This window comes from Xyrauchen texanus, chromosome 5 (genome assembly GCF_025860055.1).
Source record: "Xyrauchen texanus isolate HMW12.3.18 chromosome 5, RBS_HiC_50CHRs, whole genome shotgun sequence".
Taxonomy (NCBI): domain Eukaryota; kingdom Metazoa; phylum Chordata; class Actinopteri; order Cypriniformes; family Catostomidae; genus Xyrauchen; species Xyrauchen texanus.
In genome coordinates this window covers 36,150,887-36,172,711 of record NC_068280.1, presented here as the reverse complement: position 1 = coordinate 36,172,711, position 21,825 = coordinate 36,150,887, and the positions used below count along the sequence as shown (strand labels likewise).

The 21,825-nt window shown below is 36.3% G+C and overlaps 1 protein-coding gene across 4 annotated transcripts in view; it reads right to left on the bottom strand.

The window, feature by feature from the left end:
• LOC127643776 (TBC1 domain family member 1-like) overlaps window positions 1-21,825 on the bottom strand; it is a 129,160-nt gene that overhangs the window by 42,067 nt on the left and 65,268 nt on the right. For 3 of the 4 annotated variants that reach the window (XM_052126649.1, XM_052126651.1, XM_052126652.1), the window contains 10 exons: window positions 20,364-20,468; window positions 19,897-20,029; window positions 16,723-16,814; window positions 15,908-16,024; window positions 10,123-10,242; window positions 9,555-9,641; window positions 5,520-5,800; window positions 4,211-4,312; window positions 3,574-3,693; window positions 2,839-2,975 (listed from right to left, as the gene is read on the bottom strand). In XM_052126649.1, coding sequence (XP_051982609.1) covers window positions 2,839-2,975; window positions 3,574-3,693; window positions 4,211-4,312; window positions 5,520-5,800; window positions 9,555-9,641; window positions 10,123-10,242; window positions 15,908-16,024; window positions 16,723-16,814; window positions 19,897-20,029; window positions 20,364-20,468 — 1,294 coding nt within the window. The remainder of the gene's footprint in view (window positions 1-2,838; window positions 2,976-3,573; window positions 3,694-4,210; window positions 4,313-5,519; window positions 5,801-9,554; window positions 9,642-10,122; window positions 10,243-15,907; window positions 16,025-16,722; window positions 16,815-19,896; window positions 20,030-20,363; window positions 20,469-21,825) is intronic. The other variant, XM_052126650.1, reaches the window with a different exon arrangement.

The following is a 21,825-nucleotide window of genomic DNA, read 5'->3' as shown; positions in this document are numbered from 1 at the left end:
GCAAATATAAATATTTATTACATGGGTCTCTGGAATACTCAATTCTGATTGGTCAATGCATCTACCGGTCTGATATTTATAACAACTAATATATCTAAATAACAACTGCACATCCGGGGTCATTTTAAGTCATATCAGACCGGTCATCCGGGTATTGTGAGTCATGTTTCCTACTTCTCTGATCACTGTTGCGATCTCTACAAGTAAGCTGATAAAATAATTTAAAATTAAAATCAATATTTCATGTCCAATTATTTAATCATTTGGCAAGTGTTCTTATAGTAAGCTGGATAATGAGCAGTCAGATGGTCATTTTCACAAAATAAACAACAGAACTCTGACGCAAACCGGAGGTTGAATTCAGCTGTTCAGCTATTTCTTTCTTCTCACATAAATCTAATAATTTCACTGCAAATAATTATTTTATGGCTATTTATTTATAACACATGTACTTGTCAACCAGTTTATTCCTATTGGATAGCAGTGACTGATAAACTTTCCACTATTATGGTCTGTAGAATCCCTCCATCGCCATCACTTTGTTTACTCGGTAACACAATAGAAGTCGATAATCCTCCAACCAAATATAAAAACCCATTCCTCATCTCACTAACTATCGCTAAGAAAATAATTCTGTTAAACTGGAAATCAAAAAAATCTATACATATCAATCATTGGATCAATCTTCTTACAGAATACATCACATTAGAAAAAATAACATTCACCCACAAGAAGAATATATTTACATTTAATGACATCTGGAACCCATTTTTTATTTATTTGAATCTAAATCAAACACCTGGAACCGGACCCACACACTCTCCCAATAATATATTTACAAACCAATAAAAAAAGAAGGGAAAATATTTAAGAAATATTTATATACTTGTGGTTTTATCCGTATATATATACAGATGTGAGCAATGTATGGTATAAACATGTATATGCATATATATATATATATATATCTGTGTGTGTGTGCATGTACGTGTTGATATTATATATTGTTCATATTATTATTTATATCACAAACATCATTAATACCATCTCAATTATTACCACTATGATTGTTAATACTATTTCATTACCATCAATATTATTATAACTATAGTCAGTATTATCATCAATGTCACTGTATAAAGATATTTCCATAATTTTGTCAATAATTGTGTTGATTTAATACATATTTTCTAATTACTATGACAGTATCATCATATCATAATTATATTTGTAACCTATTAATATATAACAATAATGTTTATTTCCTATTTTTATTACAAACACATATCTATAAAAATACAGACTTACCCCCGCTTTTTTTTATTTTATCTATTTATTTATTTTTATTTATTTATATATTTTTAAATAAACCCTTTTCTTTTCTTCAGTACATACTGAATAGAGGTGTACACACACACACACACAACACAACCTCTCACCTACACTTCACAAAATATCATGCAATATCTGTTTTGTTTGTTTTTGGTTTATTGGTTTGTTTATCTTGTATTTATGTTGTTGTATTTCCATACTTTGCTCTAATAAAGGGACAGGGGAAAAAAATAGGTTTATATGCTATAATATATTTCATTTCATTTATGCATGTAAATTATGCATGTAATTGTTATAGTTAATGCTATTATTGTTATTGTTAATGGGGTAGTAGTGGTGGTAGAACTGATAGTTATATTAGTATAGAACAATTCCAAAAACATTCTATTTATACACTTATAACTTATATACTTTAATAACTGTCTTGGTCTGGGGGCTGCTCTAGTACTGTCGGTGGGTGCATTTGGCACATCTTGTCGGCATAGGCATTACTTGTGCAAATTTTGGTTTGCCTGGCCCCTCCCTTTGCCTAATCTGCCGGCGGTCCTTTCTCTTATTTTAATATGACAGTGTCGGAGTGCTATCTGGGTTGGATGTGGTGTCTCTGGCTGGGGAGATAACTGGTGCACACCACAATTCCAGCAAAAGATTGTAAACCAAAAAGGTCAACCAAACAATGATTTCTGGTCATCTGCCGGGTCACATCGGCGCACAGAGGCTTAACCGCTGGTACGGGATTGCCGGCGGCGGGGGAGGGGGAGCTGGGGGAATTAGAGTTGGGGTTGGTGTCTGTGTCGGGCGGGTCTGTTGGATGTGCCTGCCAGCGGTGGTGGAGCGGTTCCCAGACCTAGAGAGTTTCGTATATCGGCAATCATTTTATTGACTAGTCTAAAATTTCATAAAAGGTGAGATGATATTATTGTTAGCACTACTACTACTGGTATTATTGTTTTTATTATTATTACTGCTACCACTACTACTACTATTATTGTTATTATTATAACTGATTGTTCCATATCTTTCTTTTTCTCTTTCTCACCAACATCACCAGAAATTTTTTTATTAATAATAATGAATACTATTATATGACATTAAATTAACCTAGCCCTTAAACTTATCACAATACATTTAGACACTACTATACCTATACACCTATAATTACGTTTTTTTTTTGTTATGTGTGTATGTGTATGTATGTATGTATGTATCTATATCTATATCTGTATATATATCTATATGTATTTCACTGGTCCCTTGTTAATTTGTGTTTTGTTCGATAAATGTTTTTTTTTTTTTAATTATAATATACTGTTCAAAAAAGAAAAGAGTATCTGTTTAGTAATTCTAAAACCAGAGTATAGATAAAAAAATATTTCTCACAAAAATATATCCTCTGTACTTGTAGATATCTGCTCCAGTGTGTGTATGCATTTTCACATGCATTAATTTTTACACAGCAACATTCTGAGATGTTTGAGCACATCTGTGTCTGTGGCTATGTGTTACCTTTGGTGTCTGAGCCTTTCTGAGGCGTGGCTACTCTTAAGAAGATCTGTTGTCTCCAGGAGTGTCTTCGGCTACGTAACGGACTGCTGTCCCCAACGGTACACACTGCTCCAGGACTGGACAGGGCCGCCACATCACTAGACACACAGACATACAAAGATAAGCATAAATACCCCTCCAAATGGACACAAAATGCACCCCAAACAGAGGTCTGCACAGATCGTAAAATTAAACCCAAATCCGACCCAAACAGAAGACCATGTGACCCAATTCTAACCGACCCAAACGGTACCGTCAAATTTGAAGTCCAAACCCGAAATTATCATTTTAATATTTTATAAATAATTTAGATTATTTCTATTATAAATTTTTCTCGTCTTTCCAGCATGTATTTACACAGGAAAACAATGAAAAAACAGAGCAGAATCACGTAAAAAAGGGTTCAGTGTGAACAGCCCCTTGTCTGTTCAAACGTATGAAAAAGTTTTTTTTTCCATTGATTCCAAACCCAAACCCGTTTCTCAGGTCCCGTCGGGCTTGGGTCGGACTGCAGACCTCTGACCCCAAATACAATTTCAAATGTTCTAACTTCATTTATCACAACCAAATATCCTCTTTATTCACCCTCAGCGTATCACATCTACCTCCCACAGAGGTGCAGCAAAAGAACAGAGGTGAAGGACAGAAAAATGGAAGGATAAAATGACAGATTAAGGTAAAAAAGAAAGAGAGTACCTCTTCCTCTGAGAGTCATAGATATCATCACTCTCCACTACAGGGGCCAAAAGTTTGAGAAAATTTGGAACAGAGGAGGAGGAGTGTAATCTCGCTTTGAACCCACTCAGCCCTGATGGACTGCGAGAAAAAGTTTGAGAGAGACAGAGAAAGAGGACAGAAAATAAAGGATAGAGTTGCTGTTATGAATGGTCGCATTAGACACAAACAAGCACAAATAACTAAATCTATGTTGCTCATGTAAGAGCAGAGATGAGAATACATTGGGACGAATTCACTTAACAGCACTTTGTTATTTCAATGCAAACCCTGTGTCTTATTCATAGGATAGTTGATGAATTGACTGGATTGTGAAAAGTGGATGTTGCCAACCAAAATGGAATGAATCATGTGCAATATGTTAATAGCATTTAAATTAATTTGTGCTAAAGCAATGCAGACAAATGTGTGCAAATAAATTTATTGTTAGTGAATTTTCCCCATTGTGTTTTTAATACATTTTTAAACTAGAGGCTCTTCAAAATGCAGCCTTGAGCTTTTTAGATGAACAAAATTAGGAAACAAAGGTCCCTGACCTGTTTGTGAATGACAGCATAGAGAGAGCACATGCATGTACGCACACATACACACATCTCACCTCCTCTTAAGGGGCCGTGTGGAGTGATCAAGAGCAAAAGCACAAGGCCTCATCGGCCGCTGACACACATTAGAAGAGGAAGAGACCGGAAGGGAGGAAGGACTAGTGAAAAACAGGATACAGACAGATGGAGCGAATAATAAAAAAAGAGAATAAGGAAAGCAAAGGGATATAAATGCAGAGAATGGGGAAAAAACGGAGCAAGTGAAAACATTGAGTCACAGAATAGTGAAACAAATACACATTCAAGAATAAGAAAGGTGATATGAAAGAACAGGAAACAGATTTCCACCCCAAAACCTTTTAAAAAAATGTCCCATCCTTGATGGCAGGAGTCTGCTGCTGGCATTCACAGTCCACATGCAAATAGAATTTGCATTTGGCAAACGTTGTGCATTACTGTACACTTAAAATGCAAATATGCCATTTGCAACTGCATTTGAATTATGTCACAGATTGTGCATGCACAACAATGACATACAACTGCAAATCGATTTTTCAATCGAGTTTGAAAGTTGCCCACAATATGTTTCCTTAACATATGAAGCTTCAGATTCTCCAAGCCATTCCTTATTATTATTTCTTCACACATTATACAATAGTAGGGAATTATTTTAATGACAAAAGTCTTTAAAAAGAAAAAGCATTGTGAATGGCACTAAATAAAAACTAAACACATTGCATTACCAGTGTAATTTCATGTTTTGATATTTAAGTTGTGCATACTTCAATTGAAAAAATTTCAAACAAAATTTCATCATTAAAAATTCAATAAAATATTCACCTTCCAAAGTTCAGTTTCAAATATATTTAGTTATTTGTATTTATTTTTATAAAAAAAAAATTCCCATTCATCTTTATTATTCGACAGGTAATATTCAGTCTATTACATTTCGCTTTGCAATTTCGCCTACTATGCTTCACCACTGCTGAATTTCCAACCAAATTTTAACCACTGAAATATTAGAGGCGAATTTGCAAACCGAAACATAAATGGACAGAATTACCTGTCGAATAATAAAGATGAATGGGAAAAAAAGACATTTTCCATTAATATACTTCCATAGAATAATAGTTAAATCATCAAAACTATAAATATAAAATCATTTTCGCTTTTCAAAATAAATAAAATCTTATAGGCCACATTTTGCCAAACTATGGATGCAATGGGCATTCTTTTGACCAGCTTTAGGAGATATGATCCTGGGATGCTTTTTAAACAGTATTGAAAGAAAAAAGTTAGTTTTGTAAAGAAATATATACATAATTTCAGTCAAGTTTGACTAAACACACACACACACATGCTCACTTGCTCTGGTGTGGGCAGTCTGTGCTGACGGAGTAGTGTCGGACCAGTTTGGGTTTGGTGGCTGCTGTGGGCTGTAGTGGGGGGAGGCTTGGTTCAGAGGATGACAGCGTGGGAGAGTGACTAAATGTGCTTGCGCGCCTCCTGAAACCCTGAGGTGGGCTCTCAGGACCCTCGTGATCTTCGAGCAATCCTTCTAGATGCTTCAGGTCACCCAGGGAATTATGGGAGCGGAGTGGACTGGAGGGGCGGAGAGAACAGAGGGGCTCCTCCAATAAGTTTTCCTTCAAAAACAAACAAAAAATAATGTTATGAATCCGAAGTAACTGATTGAAAGAAATCATGTTGTAAACACAAAAGCTTTGAGGAAGCTAATTTAAAGAAATAGTTCACCCAAAAATAAAAATGCTAGATTTTCCATGGAACACAGAAGTTTACATTTAAAAAAAATCTTAACATAGCTATTACCATACATGGCATTTCATAGTGACCACAGCTGTCAAGTCCCAAAAAGGACAAGAAAAAAAAAACACCACAGAAGTAGATGAGATGTATATTTACTACTATGGTGCTTTAATAGTTTTTTGTCTGTATCTGTCTGTCTTGACTGTATCACCTAGATATCGAATAGAGACTGTGTCTGTTCCACGAACTACGAAACACAATACCCTCACTAAATCATTTAGAAAAATTTGATTAAGGTCAAACTTGAACAAAACAAACAAATTAAAAATACACATCATATAAAAATAGGGCTACTAAACATTAGATCTCTTTCTACCAAAGCACTAATTGTCAATGAAATGATTACAGATCATAGATTGGATGCGCTCTGTTTGACTGAAACCTGGCTTTCGCGATTGAAAATGAATATTTTAGTTTAAATGAATCTACTCCCCCAGGTTATTGTTATAAACATGAGCCTCGTCTGAAGGGTCGAGGAGGAGGTGTTGCTACAATTTACAGTGAAGTTTTTGGTGTTACTCAGAGGACAGGTTATAAATGTAAGTCTTTTGAACTAATAATGCTTAATGTGACACCGTCAAATACAAATATAAATAAAAAATCTCTGTCATCCTTTACCCTTGCTACAGTGTATAGATCACCTGGGCCTTATTCTGATTTCCTTAGTGAATATGCACATTTTTTTATCAGATCTTTTAGTTACTGTAGATAGAGCCTTAATTGTTGGTGACTTCAACATTCACATAGATAATGAAAATGATACATTGGGATTAGCATTTATCGATATTCTTAACTCTCTTGGAGTCAGACAAAATGTAACAGGACCAACTCATCGCCATAATCATACGCTAGATTTCATTCTTTCATATGGAATTGATGTTGATAATATAGAAATTCTGCAGCAGAGCGATGACATCTCGGATCATTACCTCGTCTCTTGTATGCTGCAATCAGCTAATGTTACTCAATCTACACCACGCTATCGTTCAGGTAGAACTATTCTTTCGACCACTAAAGATAGCTTCACTAATACGCTTCCAGATCTATCTCATATACTCAATAAACCCCAAAGCCCAGAAGAACTTGATGAAATAACAAAAAATATAAATGCAGTCTTCTATAGCACCCTTGATGTTGTCGCCCCACTTCGATTAAAGAAAATTAAAGAAATAAGCACTGCACCATGGTACAATGATCACACTCATGCTCTCAAGAGAGCAGCTCGGAAAATGGAGCGCATGTGGAAAAATACAAAATTAGAAGTATTTCAGGGTGCATGGAAGGATAGTGTCTGTAGCTACAAACACACACTCAAATCTGCCAGGTCAGCATATTTTAGTAAACTCATAGAAAATAACCACAACAATCCTAGATGTTTATTCAGTACTGTGGCTAAATTGGTTAGGAATAAAGCCTCAACAGAACCAGATATTACGTCACAGCTCAAGAGTAATGACTTCATGAATTTCTTTACAGATAAAATTGAAATAATCAGAAATAAAATTGGAATTATGCAATCATCTGTCATAGCACCTCAGAAAACAGTGTCTAATAATTTTCCTCATGTGCAACTTCAATCCTTCGCTATCATAGGTCATGAAGCGCTAACAAAACTTATCGAAACATCAAAAGCCACAACTTGTTTGTTAGATCCTATACCAAATAAGCTCTTAAAAGAGGTATCTCCTGTAATATCAGAATTCTTAATATCATTAACTCCTCGCTATGCTTAGGACATGTCCCAAGAAACTTTAAAATGGCAATTATCAAACCGCTTATTAAGAAGCCACAACTTGATCCTGGAGAACTTGCTAATTATAGACCGATCTCAAATCTCCCGTTTATGTCAAAAATACTAGAAAAGGTAATATCCTCCCAAATATGTTCATTTCTAAAGAGAAATAGTATATATGAAGAATTTCAATCAGGATTTAGGCCTCATCACAGTACAGAGACTGCACTTATCAGAGTTACAAATGACTTGCTCTTATCATCTGATCGCGGCTGCATTTCTCTTCTAGTGCTTTTAGATCTTAGTGCTGCATTTGACACAATAGAAGCCAGCATGCAGTGTTCAATGGAGTGCTTTTGTGGAAGTCCAGATTTTCAGAGTAAAATAATGTACATTTGCTGGAGTTCTATCTATCAATCTACTGTATGCCCTTAGATTAGGGCTGAGCGATATATCTAACATTCACGATATAATCACAATTCTTTTGTTGACAATTAAATAAGAAATAATGTGAGTATCACAATGATTTAAATTAGCTTTTTGTTTGCCCATTAAGTTTCATGAAGAGCATCAGTTGACTAGTTTCACAATCTTTCATGGCTGCACAATTAATCAAAATATCATCAAAATGGCCATATGTGATTATTAAACTGCAAAAGGCTGCAATTAAAGACAGAAAAAAAAATGTATGGTATTTTTGTGCTTCAGAATAAACGGGTGACACCCTGTGCACGAGAGGGGCTCCTGGGCTCGTGTTTTAACCGCTTTAAAAGCAGATCACATGCATTGTGAAAGAAAAATACTGCAGGTTCAAGTATTCACACAATTCCAAACATTAGTAACGGCTACAAGTTATTATACAAATCAATAAATGTGGCACGATATGATGACAGCATAGCAAAGTGTCAAATTAACATTGCCCTAGCAGGGTAAAAAAAGTTTTTGGAAATGGACAGAAATACATTAATATTTTAGTATATAAAACAAATATATTCCTCAAACAAATTAGAATAATTCACTATTATGTCATAAAAATAAACTTGACTGGGTCCCACAGTAATAACTTTGTATTATGCAATATTCAACTGAGTTCCAAAAACATAAGTGGAGTAGATTTTTCACACCTTGTTCATTAAAAAAAACTAAAAACATTTTAATAAAACTATATGAGTTAAATATATAGTTTTTTTTTAAGATACTATGTATCATTGTATGTAAAATATAAATACAAAAGTAAATTACAATAAAAATTATTACATTCTCCCTTATGTTCATTTAGTGAAAAACTGTGGGACACATCATTATTTTGAAATAGATTTTTAGGCTACAATGGCCGTTTGGATGAAATGATGGTTCCTCTAATTAAAGAAAAATTATAATAATAACTTTTGAGCCATTTTAAAGCAAATATATGAGTTATGCTGTATATCAAATATTGTCAAAAGGCTGAAAAATTTTGAAATATAATATTTGTAGCCATATCACCCAGCCCTACTTCAGATTACATGGAATATGATGCAAGTTGCATGGACTAATTTTGGGATCTTTTTTAAGCTTTTAAAATGAGCCACAATAAACTGCCATAAACTGCCATTGTATTGAAATCAGCAAAAGGGTCATCCATTAAAATTCCTCGTTTTATGTTCCACAAAAGAAAAAGTCATCTGGATTTGGAGTGACATGAGTGTGATTATATGATGACAGAATTTTCATTTTTGTATGACCTCTTCCTTTAAGCTTAAAACCTTAAATCTGCAGACTGACATTATGACAGAACTCTTCAATCATATAGTGAAAATGCATCGTTTAGATTTCTGTGATGATGCGAGTGTTCTGCTGACCTGGTTTGTGCTGTTAAGTGTGGTGGAGCTCGAAGAGTTGCTCCCTCCTTCACTGTTCTCCCTCTGGGATTTGGACTTACTGCTGCCCTGTTACAATTAATGGACATATTCATGAAAATTAAATGACAGAAAGTTTTATGATAAGTTCAGTTGAACCTGCAGCAGGTGGTCCAGTTGAAGGAATAGTTCTTCAAAAAATTATTTCAAACACTTCTTTGTTTCATGGAACGCAAAATTAATTGTCAGGCAGAATTTTAGTCTCAGTCACTATTCAATTTAATTGCACCTTTTATCCATGCAATGTAAGTGAATGGTGACAGAGGCTAACATTATATTATCTCCTTTTGTGTCCCAAGGAAAAAATTCATACATGTTTGAAACAACATGAGGGTGAGTAAATGATGACAGGTGAACTAACCCTTTATGGCACATCTCGTCATAATGCCTGTGTACACTATGTACTTGTAAGTTATATACTCTGCTCAAGGCCTAACTTTTTTAAATATTACATACCTGTAAACATTTTACATCGAGCAAACTGTTTGCAAAGCGTAAAATGTGTGTGTACCTTCCAGATCCCCTCCAGTGATTCAGTGAGTGATCTCTTTGCTCTAGTCTTGAACTCCTCCAGACGCACACGACTGGAACTCACACTGCTTTCAGCATTCACAGAAACCTCCTGAGCAGCCTAATACACACAACACACATATGTACATACTATCAACAATTTACAATTAAACACAAATGCTGCGTTCTATTCAGGGTTGGATATAAGATATTCCATTGCCTAATGCTGGGTATATGGGAAACAAACTGCAATTCTAACATTAGCTTCATACATGTTCGATTATCAACAAATACACCTCCTGACAACCTACTGCAGAGGATAAAGATGCTATATGGTGCTAGCCTTTGTTTTTTTTTTGCAGGTGTAATACTATAAGAAAAGCTCATTCACACCTGTAGTGCACCTGTAGACAGGCTTTATCTATGTCAGAGCTTTGACTCATAGATGTACATTTGAAGTCAACTTGAAGTTCAACTTGGATCAAACGTTTTGGGTAGTCTTCCACAAGCTTCTCGCAATAAGTTGCTGTAACTTTGGCATATTCCCCCAGACAGAACTGGTGTACTGAGTCAGGCGTGTAGGCCTCCTTGCTCGCACACACTTTTTCAGTTCTGCCCACAAATTTTCGGATTGAGGTCAGGGCTTTGTGATGGCCACTCCAATACCTTGACTTTGTTGTTCTTAAGCTATTTTACCACAACTTTGGAGGTATGCTTGGGTAATTGTCCATTTGGAAGACCCATTTGTGACGAGCTTTAACTTCCTGGCTGATGTCTTGAGATGTTGCTTCAATATATCCACATATTTTTCCTTCCTCATGATGCCATCTATTTGGTGAAGTGCACCAGTCCCTCCTGCAGCAAAGCTCCCCCACAACATGATGCTGCCACCCCCATGCTTCACAGTTGGGATGGTGTTCTTTGGCTTGCAGGCCTCACCCTTTGTCCTCCAAACATAATGATGGTTATTAGACAATGTTTCATCAGATGTTTCATCAGACAAGAGGACATTTCTCCAAAAAGTAAGATCTTTGTCCCCATGTGCACTTGAAAACTGTAGTCTGGCTTTATGGTGGTTTTGGAGCAGTGGCTTCTTCCTTGTTGAGCAACATTTCAGGTCATCTTGATATAGGACATGTTTTACTGTGGATATAGATACTTGTCTATCTGTTTCCTTTAGCATCTTCACAAGGTCCTTTGCTGTTGTTCTGAGATTGATTTGCACTTTTCGTATTAAACTACATTCATCTCTAGGAGACAGAATGTGCCTCCTTCCTGAGAGGTATGATGGCTGCATGGTCCCATGGTGTGTTTATACTTGCATACTATTGTTTGTACAGATGAACGTGGTACCTCAGTGTTCAGGCTGTAGATGATGTTTGGGCCACTCAACGTGTTTGGCAGACATGGATCAGCACATATATTCAGAATTAATAATGTATATTTTTTTAACATGGTTGGCAGTGATTTGAGAATGCTGGCCATTACTTTGAATCAGAATTAATTATGCTAATTTCTGATGAAATGTCTGTAATGTCTCAAAAACTTGAATAACAACACTCCTGGAAACAAACAATTTGATTAAAAAAAAGAATCAGACTTTCTATAGCCATGGTACTCAACAGGCGGCCCACGACCCATGTTTTTGTGGCCTGTGTGATGTTGTCATCACATAAATGATTGAATAAGTATGAATCTTTAGGTGTCAGTTTTCTAGAGCCTTTACATATTTATAAACTGCTGAACCACTATCCACAATATTCCCATGAAAATTTGCAGGCAATGGGGGGTGGAACTTCTAGTTAAGCGTAAACAATCGTTATGTAATGTACTAATGCATCATTAAAAATTACAGAATCTTGAGAACAAATGACCAGCGAGGACGATATTTTTCTTCCTCACCTATCTGTTAATGATTATGGGTTTGAGGATGATGTTCAAATACTGCAAATAGAAGAATTTTTGTTATTTTGTTGAGTATCCATCAATGAAAAGCTATGTAGGCTATTAGTGCCTTTACAGCTCTAAAGTTGTACATGTTTTGAGAACAGTAGATAATTATGGTTATTTTAAAGCATATATTGAGTCTAGTCAGAACCAGAAGAGTTTGTTGTACAGATATTATGTACTTACTGTAGATAAGCATGGTTAAGATCAACAAAAAAGAAAGTTAATTTTGGACATGCAGTTCCTTATTCAACACTGTCCTCCTTTATTGAATGATGCTGATTTTGTGTCTCTATGTCCTTCAATAAAAAAGCTATTACAAAAAGGTTTATACAGGTGAAACTCGAAAAATTAGAATATCGTGCAAAAGTTCATTAATTTCAGTAATTCAACTTAAAAGGTGAAACTAATATATTATATAGACTCATTACAAGCAAAGTAAGATATTTCAAGCCTTTATTTGATATAATTTTTATGATTATGGCTTACAGCTTATGAAAACCCCAAATTCAGAATCTCAGAAAATTAGAATATTACATGAAATCAATAAAACAAAAAGGATTTTAAATACAGAAATGTCGGCCCTCTGAAAAGTATAATCATGCATATGTACTCAGTACTTGGTTTGGGCCCCTTTTGCATTAATTACTGCCTCAATGCGCGTGGCATGGATGCTATCAGCCTGTGGCACTGCTGAGGTGTTATGGAAGACCAAGATGCTTCAATAGCGGCCTTCAGCTCTTCTGCATTGTTTGGTCTCATGTCTCTCATCTTTCTTCTTAGCAATGCCCCATAGATTCTCTATGGGGTTCAGGTCAGGCGAGTTTGCTGGCCAATCAAGCACAGTAAATACCATGGTCATTGAACCAGGTTTTGGTACTTTTGGCAGTGTGGGCAGGTGCCAAGTCCTGCTGGAAAATGAAGTCAGCATCTCCATAAAGCTTGTCTGCTGAAGGAAGCATGAAGTGCTCTAAAATGTCCCGTAGACGGCTGCGTTGACTCTGGACTTAATAAAGCACAGTGGACCAACACCAGCCGATGACATGGCTCCCCAAACCAACACAGACTGTGGAAACTTCACACTGGACTTCAAGCATCTTGGATTGTGTGCCTCTCCATTCTTCCTCCAGACTCTGGGACCTTGGTTTCCAAATGAGATGCAAAATTTGCTCTCATCAGAAAAGAGGACTTTGGACCACTGAGCAACAGACCAGTTCTTTTTTCTTTAGCCCAGGTAAGACGCTTCTGACGTTGTTTGTTGTTCAGGAGCGGCTTGACAAGAGGAATACTGACATTTGAAGCCTCAGTCCACTCCTTGTGAAGCTCCCCCACATTTGAATGGCCTTTTCCTGACAATCCTCTCCAGGCTACGGTCATCCCTGCTGCTTGTGCACCTTTTACTTCCACACTTTTCCCTTCCACTTAACTTTCTATTAATGTGCTTTGATACAGCACTTTGAGAACATCCAACTTCTTTTGCAATTACCTTTTGAGGCTTTCCCTCCTTGTGGAGGGTGTCAATGATGGTTTTCTGCACAACTGTCAGGTCAGCAGTCTTCCCCATGATTGTGAATTCAACTGAACCAGACTGAGAGTCCATTTAAAGGCTCAGGAACCCTTTGCAGGTGTTTTGGATTAATTAGCTGATTGGAGTGTGACACTTTGAGCCTACAATACTGAACCTTTTCACAATATTCTAATTTTCTGAGATTCTGAATTTGGGGTTTTCATAAGCTGTAAGCCATAATCATCAAAATTATATCAAATAAATGCTTGAAATATCTTACTTTGCTTGTAATGAGTCTACATAATATATTAGTTTCACCTTTTAAGTTGAATTACTGAAATTAATGAACATTTGCACGATATTCTAATTTTTCGAGTTTCACCTGTAATCTGCTCACCTTATTATTATAAAAAGTAATTAAAATATGTTTTAATAATGAAAACAATAATAAAAATAAAAAAAGAGCATGGCTCTCAAGGCTAAAGGGATCCAGCTTGTTGAGTACCCCTGTTCTATAGCTTGGTATTATTTAAAAGTAATAAACTTTGTCCCGCTGTCCACATATGTTGCCATCGATATTTTAGGAAAACTATTTGTCTTTTTTTTCTGCATGTATATTAATGCTACTAGTTACAAATCAAAAATGGAAATGGAAAATGCATGCAGGTCTCAGGAGTTTAAAAGTGAATGTTTAGAATTAACTGTGTGTATCATGCTGGGTTCAGCAATGTTTCAGTGAAATCTGAAGTTGTGGATATCCGCACAAGTTTCCAAGTTGGAAGTTCTACTTCAAATGCTGTTCTATTGCACTTTGTCATGTGGGAAGCTGGAGATTCCAACTTACAGAGTTGAATGGAACGCAGCATCAGACCCAATTTGATACTGTGGTAAGTTTGATACATCCGGAGAGTATTTACAGCGCTTCACTTTTCCCACATTTTGTTATGTTACGGCCTTATTCCAAAATTGATTAAATTCATTATTTTCCTCATAATTCTACAAACAATACCCGAAAATGACAATGTGAAAGAAGTTTGTTTGAAATCTTTGCAAATTAAAAAAAATAAACAAATAAAATTACATGTACATAATTATACACAGCCTTTGCTCAATACTTTGTTGAAGCACCTTTGGCACCAATTACAGCTTCATATTAGCACCTATTTTTGGGCAGTTTCTCCCATTCTTCTTTGCAGGACCTCTCAAGCTCCATCAGGTTGGATGGGGAGCATCGGTGCACAGCCATTTTCAGATCTCTCCAGAGATGTTCAATCGGGTTCAAGTCTGGGCTCTGGCTGAGTTGTCCCGTAGCCACTCCTTTGTTATAATGGCTGTGTGCTTAGGGTCGTTGGAAGATGAACCTTCGCCCAAGTCTGAGGTCCAGAGCGCTCTAAAGCAGGTTTTCATCAAGGATGTCTCTGTACATTGCTGCATTCATCTTTCCCTCAATCCTGACTAGTCTCCCAGTTCCTGCCACTGAAAAACATCCCTACAGTGAAGCATGATGGTGGTAGCATCATGCTGTGGGGATGAGCGGTGCCTGGTTTCCTCCAGACATGACGCTTATCATTCAGGCCAAAGAGATCAATCTTTGTTTCATCAGACCAGAGAGTCCTTCAGGTACCTTTTGGCAAACTCCAGGCCGGCTGTCATGTGCCTTTTACTGAGGAGTGGCTTCAGTCTGGCCACTCTACCATACAATCGATTGCTCAGTTTGGCCAGGCAGCCAGCTCTAGGAAGAGTCCTGGTGGTTCCAAACTTCTTCCATTTACAGATGATGGAGGCCAGTGTGCTCATTGGGACCTTACATTTTTCTGTACCCTTCCCCAGGTCTGTGCCTCGATACAATCCTGTCTCAGACAATTCCTTGGACTTCATGGCTTGGTTTGTGCTCTGACATGCACTGTTAACTTTGGGACCTTATATAGAGAGGTGTGTGTGCCTTTCCAAATCATGTCCAATCAACTGAATATATCACAGGTGAAAGTTGTAGAAACATCTAAAGGATGATCAGTGGAAACAGGATGCACCTGAGCTCAATTCTGAGTGTCATTGCAAAGGCTGTGAATACTTATGTACATGAGATTTTTTTTATTTTTTTATTTTTAATACATTTGCAAAGATTTCAAACAAACTTCTTTCACGTTGTCATTATGGGGTATTGTTTGTAGAATTTTGAGGAAAATAATGAATTTAATCCATTTTGGAATAAGCCTGTAACATAACAAAATGTTGAAAATGTGAAGCGCTGTGAATTCTTTCTCGGATGCACTGTATATTGGCTGGACAAAGTAGGAGTATTCATTAATACATGATACATTTGAAAAGGTACCTTTTTTGGTGGTCCGTTGTTTGTGTGAGTGTGTGTCTTTTGTCTCTCCTCGTACAGCCTTCTTAGACATGACACAGTTAACTCATTCTCTTCCTGATCTGATTTAGGCCTGGCTTTCTGCACCCAAACATGCACAGACAAAAGAGTTTGATGACTTTTCTAAATTTCCACAAGATGGCATCAGTGATTCAAGAGAGCACACTCGGCTCAGATCTGAGCGTCAATAATAAATTTGACCAGCAGAGAGCAAAAGAAATCTACCCTTACTTCTTTAGTTTGTTCCATTGTTCAGACAAAAATGACAGTTAAGCCCATTTTTTAACAAAAGCATAACAAAAGTCTAATTTGTAACAAATGGCTATGATGCAGGGTAAAACAGAGCAGAAGAAATCTACCCTGCCAAGTGACTAATTTATTACACCACTTCAGAGAAAATATTTCAATTAGCCTGGGCATTTTAAACTTTGGTAAAACACCAACTTGTCAATATTATAGTAAATATTGTAAAGACAATTCCCTCTTTGTACCAACAAAGCTGAAAAGAGATCAAAATTTCTGGGCAGGACATCTGACTGTTCATCAGTTTGCTAATGTTAGATCAGGTTGAACAAGGTTTCAGGATGCTAGGCTAGTACAGTATGCTGAGGCTTAAGTGGACAAACTGGTTTAATTGATATTACCGGCACACCCTCAGAACGGAGAAACACACATTCCTCTCATGCCACACTTAAAGGATTTGACACATACTGCTAATCCAGAGATCGTAATAGTATAGAGTGTTATAGCAGTTTAAAGGTTGGAATAACTGAACTCACCATGGTGCTCTCAAACACAGCTGCCTGCTCCTGATTTTCCAGATCTGCCAAATGCCTCTGGAGTTCCAGCTTAGCTTTGGATGGATGAAGCCCTGCACACAAAACCACAGCCATACAATGCACACACAGAAAAACACATGTATACACTACTGCATCCAGCTGAATTGAAATCTAGGCCCAGTTGTTCAAAAATTTTCATCTGGATCAGAATGATACGGATTAGTAAATCCCACGTTTTGCTATCCAGTATCATTTTTAAAGCAAAATTGGATTTGATCACCCTGATCCAGATACTAATTTTCAAGATTACCAAATCCATATTACCAGTGCTCTAAATGGGACTACATATCACAATGTAGGCTACTAGCTATGTAAAGAACAACCGATAGAATAGCCAGCGTGTGGCCATTTAGTTTTAGTTTTTTGAAGAGAAAGAAAACAGCACAATAACAAAAAAAAAAAAAACAAATATTTAAATCATAAAAAGGCTAAATGTCCCTCTCTGTGATAACATTTATAATGCCTCCGACATTCTCTCAGAATGAGGGACTGACTGGATAATAATGGATGCAAAACAAAATCTCTGATGATTGTGTCATTGTAATTAATATGCATTGAAAATGACAGTTAAGATGAAATATATTATTTGTGTTTGATATTGACAGCTGTTTGGGGGATTAATTTATGGGAACAAAATAATTGTTTTTTTTATTTTACCTTACTGTACTGAAAGGCTTAATAGGTAGCCTAATGTCTACTTTATCACTGTAATGGTTAAACAAATTAAGTGAGAAATATAAATAAATGTAAATATACTACATGATACAGATGTTGTATAATTTGACCAATTTGAATTTATTAAATTTTGTTCCTGAAATCCACCCTAAATCCACCCTTCTGCTGGAATCAGGATAATCCTGATTTTTTTTGGATCAAAGTTATCCCAATCCTACAAAAAGTTTTGAACAACACATACTGAAGGTTTGATCCAGATCAAAACCAAGACTGGATAATGTGATCTAATCCGATTTCAGAATCCTTTTTTCTTTTGAACACCCATTTTCAAGATTTGATCCAATCTGATAGCCGAAATCCGATCATATTATGTCTGAACAACTGGGCCCTGGGAATTAAAGATCTGTTCTAACAAGAGGTTGCGCTAGAAAAAATTGTATCCATAATTTTGACAGACATATTTGTAAAAGTTTGGTCATAAAAAAAAAATCACTTCCAGCACCTTTTAGTTTACCTTAGTAACTACAAGTCATTTTTTAACAAAGCCAGTCAGATTTAGAGGAAATAACCATCTGATCGGAACAATTAACAAAAAGCACATACATACATGCACAAGTTCACAGAACTTTTTCAGTGTGCCTGATATCAACATAAAGTGACACAGATGAGAGGCACACACATCTGAAGCTTAATACAGTGGCAAGATGATGTGAACCCTCTGGAATTACCTGTATTTATGTATAAATTTGTCTTTAAATCTCTTTTGACCTTCATCTAAATTACAATACTGAACAAACACAATCTCTTTTGACAAATAGCACTAATTACTGTATTGTTGTTGTACATGTTGAATACATCATTCAAACATGCACAGAGTAGGTTGGAAAAAGTATGTGAACCCCATAAGCTAATGACGACAACAAAAAATAATAAGAGAAGTTGGCAAATCTGGCATCCAATTATTAAAACAAGATTGAAGGTGTGGGTTAGAGCTACTTTGACTTATAAAAAGCACTCAAACATTTTGAGTTCGCTGTTCACAAGAAGAATCTGTTGACATGGACCATGCCTTGCAAAAAAGAGATCTCAGAAGACCTACGATCAAGAATTGTTGCTTTGCATAAAGCTGGAAAGGGAAATCTGGGAATCTTGAACAGGTTAGATATTCATCTGTCCACAGTTAGTCTAACTGTCAATAAATGGAGATTATTTATTACTGTGGCTACTCTTCCTAGAAGTGGCTGTCCATCCAAGATGACTCAAAGGGCACACTGCAGAATGCTCAATGAGGTAAAAGGAACACTAGAGTGACAGCTAAAGACTTGAAGGAATCGGAACTGGTTAACATCTCTGTTCATGAGTCTATTATACAGAAAACATTAAGCAGACATGGTTTCCATGGCAGGACACCACGAAGGAAGCTCCTGCTTTACAACAGATACATTGCTGTGTGCCTGAAGTTTGCCAAAGACCACAACGCTACTGGGAAAATGTTTTGTGGACTGAGGAAACTAAAGTCGAATTGTTTGGGAAGAACACTTAGCACTACGTATGCCGTAAAAAGGGCACTGCATACCAACATGAAAACATCATCCCAACGGTGAAGTAAAGTGGAAGTAGTATCATGATTTGGGGCTGCTTTGCTGCTTCAGGGCCTGGACCTCTTGACATCATCAAATGAAAAATGTATTCCCAAGTTTATCAAGATATCCTACAGGATAATTGAAGGTGGCTGTGCACCAGCTGAAGCTCATTAGAAGTTGAGTGATGCAGCAGGACAATGACCTTAAACATTGAAGTAAACCCACTATAAACTGGCTTAAAAGAAAATCCATATTTTGGAGTGGCCCAGTCAGAGCCCAGACCTTAACCAAATAGAGATGCTGTGGAATAATTATCAGTCAAATTTTCCAAAAAATCTGTAAATGACAGATCATTTTTGGTTAACGCAACCCCTGGTTCTAACACCACCACATTCATGTTGTGGATGAACAACATGATCCCAGTTCTGCCATTATAAAGGTTGTTCGTTAAGTCATTGTTGCATTTAAAGGAATAGTTCACCCCAAAATTTAAATTCTTCTTTGTGAAATTTCTTTGTAAGTGGAAAACAAAAGAAGAAATTCTGAAGAATGTTCTGCTGCTCTCTTCCATATAATGAAAGCCTCTAGTGAATAGGGGCCATCATGCTCAAAAAAAGGAAAAAAATATTCAAAAGCAGCACAGGTTTGGGGAAAAATGATGGTGAGTAAATGATAACAGAATTTTCCTTTTTGGGAGAACTATTATTGAATTCCCTGTACCAAATAAATTAGTGTGTGTGTACTAAAGTTGTACTAAAGTGTACAAAAGAACACAAAAAATTAGGAAAGAGTAAAAAATGTATACAATGATAAAAGTATGATAAACTGAAGAAATGAAATGGAGTAGAAGTCTGACCCTCTATTCTGTCACACAGTTTGTGCAGCTGCTGAAGGGGACAGCTGTCACACTGAGCACTCTGGGTCCTACTGTTCTGATGGAGGGCAGCCACAGAGAACGCCTGCTTCAAAGTCAACATGATCTCATCCACCTGAACAAAGACACATTCAAACAGTTCAAGCAGTTCAGAGCTTCTAACTTGACAATATGGAAAGAGTATAAAGAAAATAAACAGTATTCTGTTGAAATGTTCTGACTACTTACAGCTTAAAAAACACCATCCCCAAACTTAAAATCCATGCTTTAAAACTTCCTTGATTATTACAACATGTAAATACATGAGCATTTCCATTTATTGTTCTATTTTAGTACGTAAACTGAAATGCTAATATGAATCTTCATATTTTCACTTGGCTGGAACAGAACGTGACATTTTTCTATTTTCTCATACAGAAACATTGTTTTCATCTCTCCAAGGTTCTCACCAGAGCTTCGTTAGTGCACTGGAAAACATAACAGACAAACTGGCAGCCTCCACACTCCACTGACTCCCTGCATATGAAGCCAAAGTGGTCAACGTGTCGAATACCCTAAACAAAATTAATAATAGAGAGGAAAGAGAGAAATAGAGTAAACAGGTCACGTGTAAATTGTCACCACAACTAAATAAACTCTAATTGTGATATTCGGGATTCATTATACATAATGTACATTGTAAAAATTATACATAATCACAATTCAGGTAAAACATGCTTAGTGACAGAAAAAATGTTTTCATGTCATTAGCTGGGTTTCCATCCAGCTAATTGTACGCACAGTTTGAAATTGCTCATAAGAAATCCTGAACACTTGATATGCGAATAAACTCTCAAAATTCAAGTAGAATTTTATGCGCTAACAGGAGAAGGATTTTCTAGAGTTTTGCTTTAAGTAAAATGCACATTAAGGTGATAAAAACAGATTATTTGCAAAACGATTACATGTTTTTGACCATTTCTGCACGTTATAAGTGTGTGAGATAGACTGATGTGACTGACCCAAAGAAAGGTCATACCTTTGCTCTAGGGATGCACCGATACCACTTTTTCTCTTCCGATCTGATTCCGATACCGGAAATCTCTGTATCGGCCTATACCAATCCCGATCCGATACCAGTGTTTTTTGCATAATCAGTTTAGAATATCTTTACATTATTGTGTGGAACTATTTGGGAGTACTCTCTAATATGTAAAGAAACACAAAACTCTAACTACACATAATTTCAATATAAATGTAAAGCTTATTAAGAAACACTTTATTATTAACTATTATACTGGATAATGTAGCAGCAAAATTAACAGTAATTCCAGTCTTCATGTCTTCAGTAGGAAAAAAAACAATGTTTTACTTTTGCCTTTTTCCCCAAAAAATGTTTCAATTTGCATCTGGACTTTAAATGACTCAGATCTCTTTTTTGTTCAGTTTAGGACATCAGTCCACTTTTCATCCAAACAGTTATTTTTTGGAACTCTAACCCTAACCCTGACTTTTAATTTGAAATACAACAGTAATATATTTAAATCGTGCACATTTTAAACCCTTAGGCTTTTATTTTGACATTCTGAACTCTCCAGGAAGTCCTGTATGTGTATGTTTGTAGGCAAGTTCACAGTAGTTTAATTCGCTTCTTATTCAAATTCTGGTAAAACGCACCTCCGGTAACGCGCTGGCGCTGCACATACTATATATTTACTTATTAAACACAGCCTTTTGTGATTCAAAGAGCTATCACACGTCTTCAAGTGACTTTGAATAAAATGCACGAGTCATATGAACTGCTTTAATGGTGTTCTAATGGTTCTTTTATGTCATTTTTGGAGCTTGACTGTAACGAACATGACTAACACACAGAATCGGATTTGGATAGGGATCGTCGGACCAATACCCAATCCATCTAAAAGCTTCAGT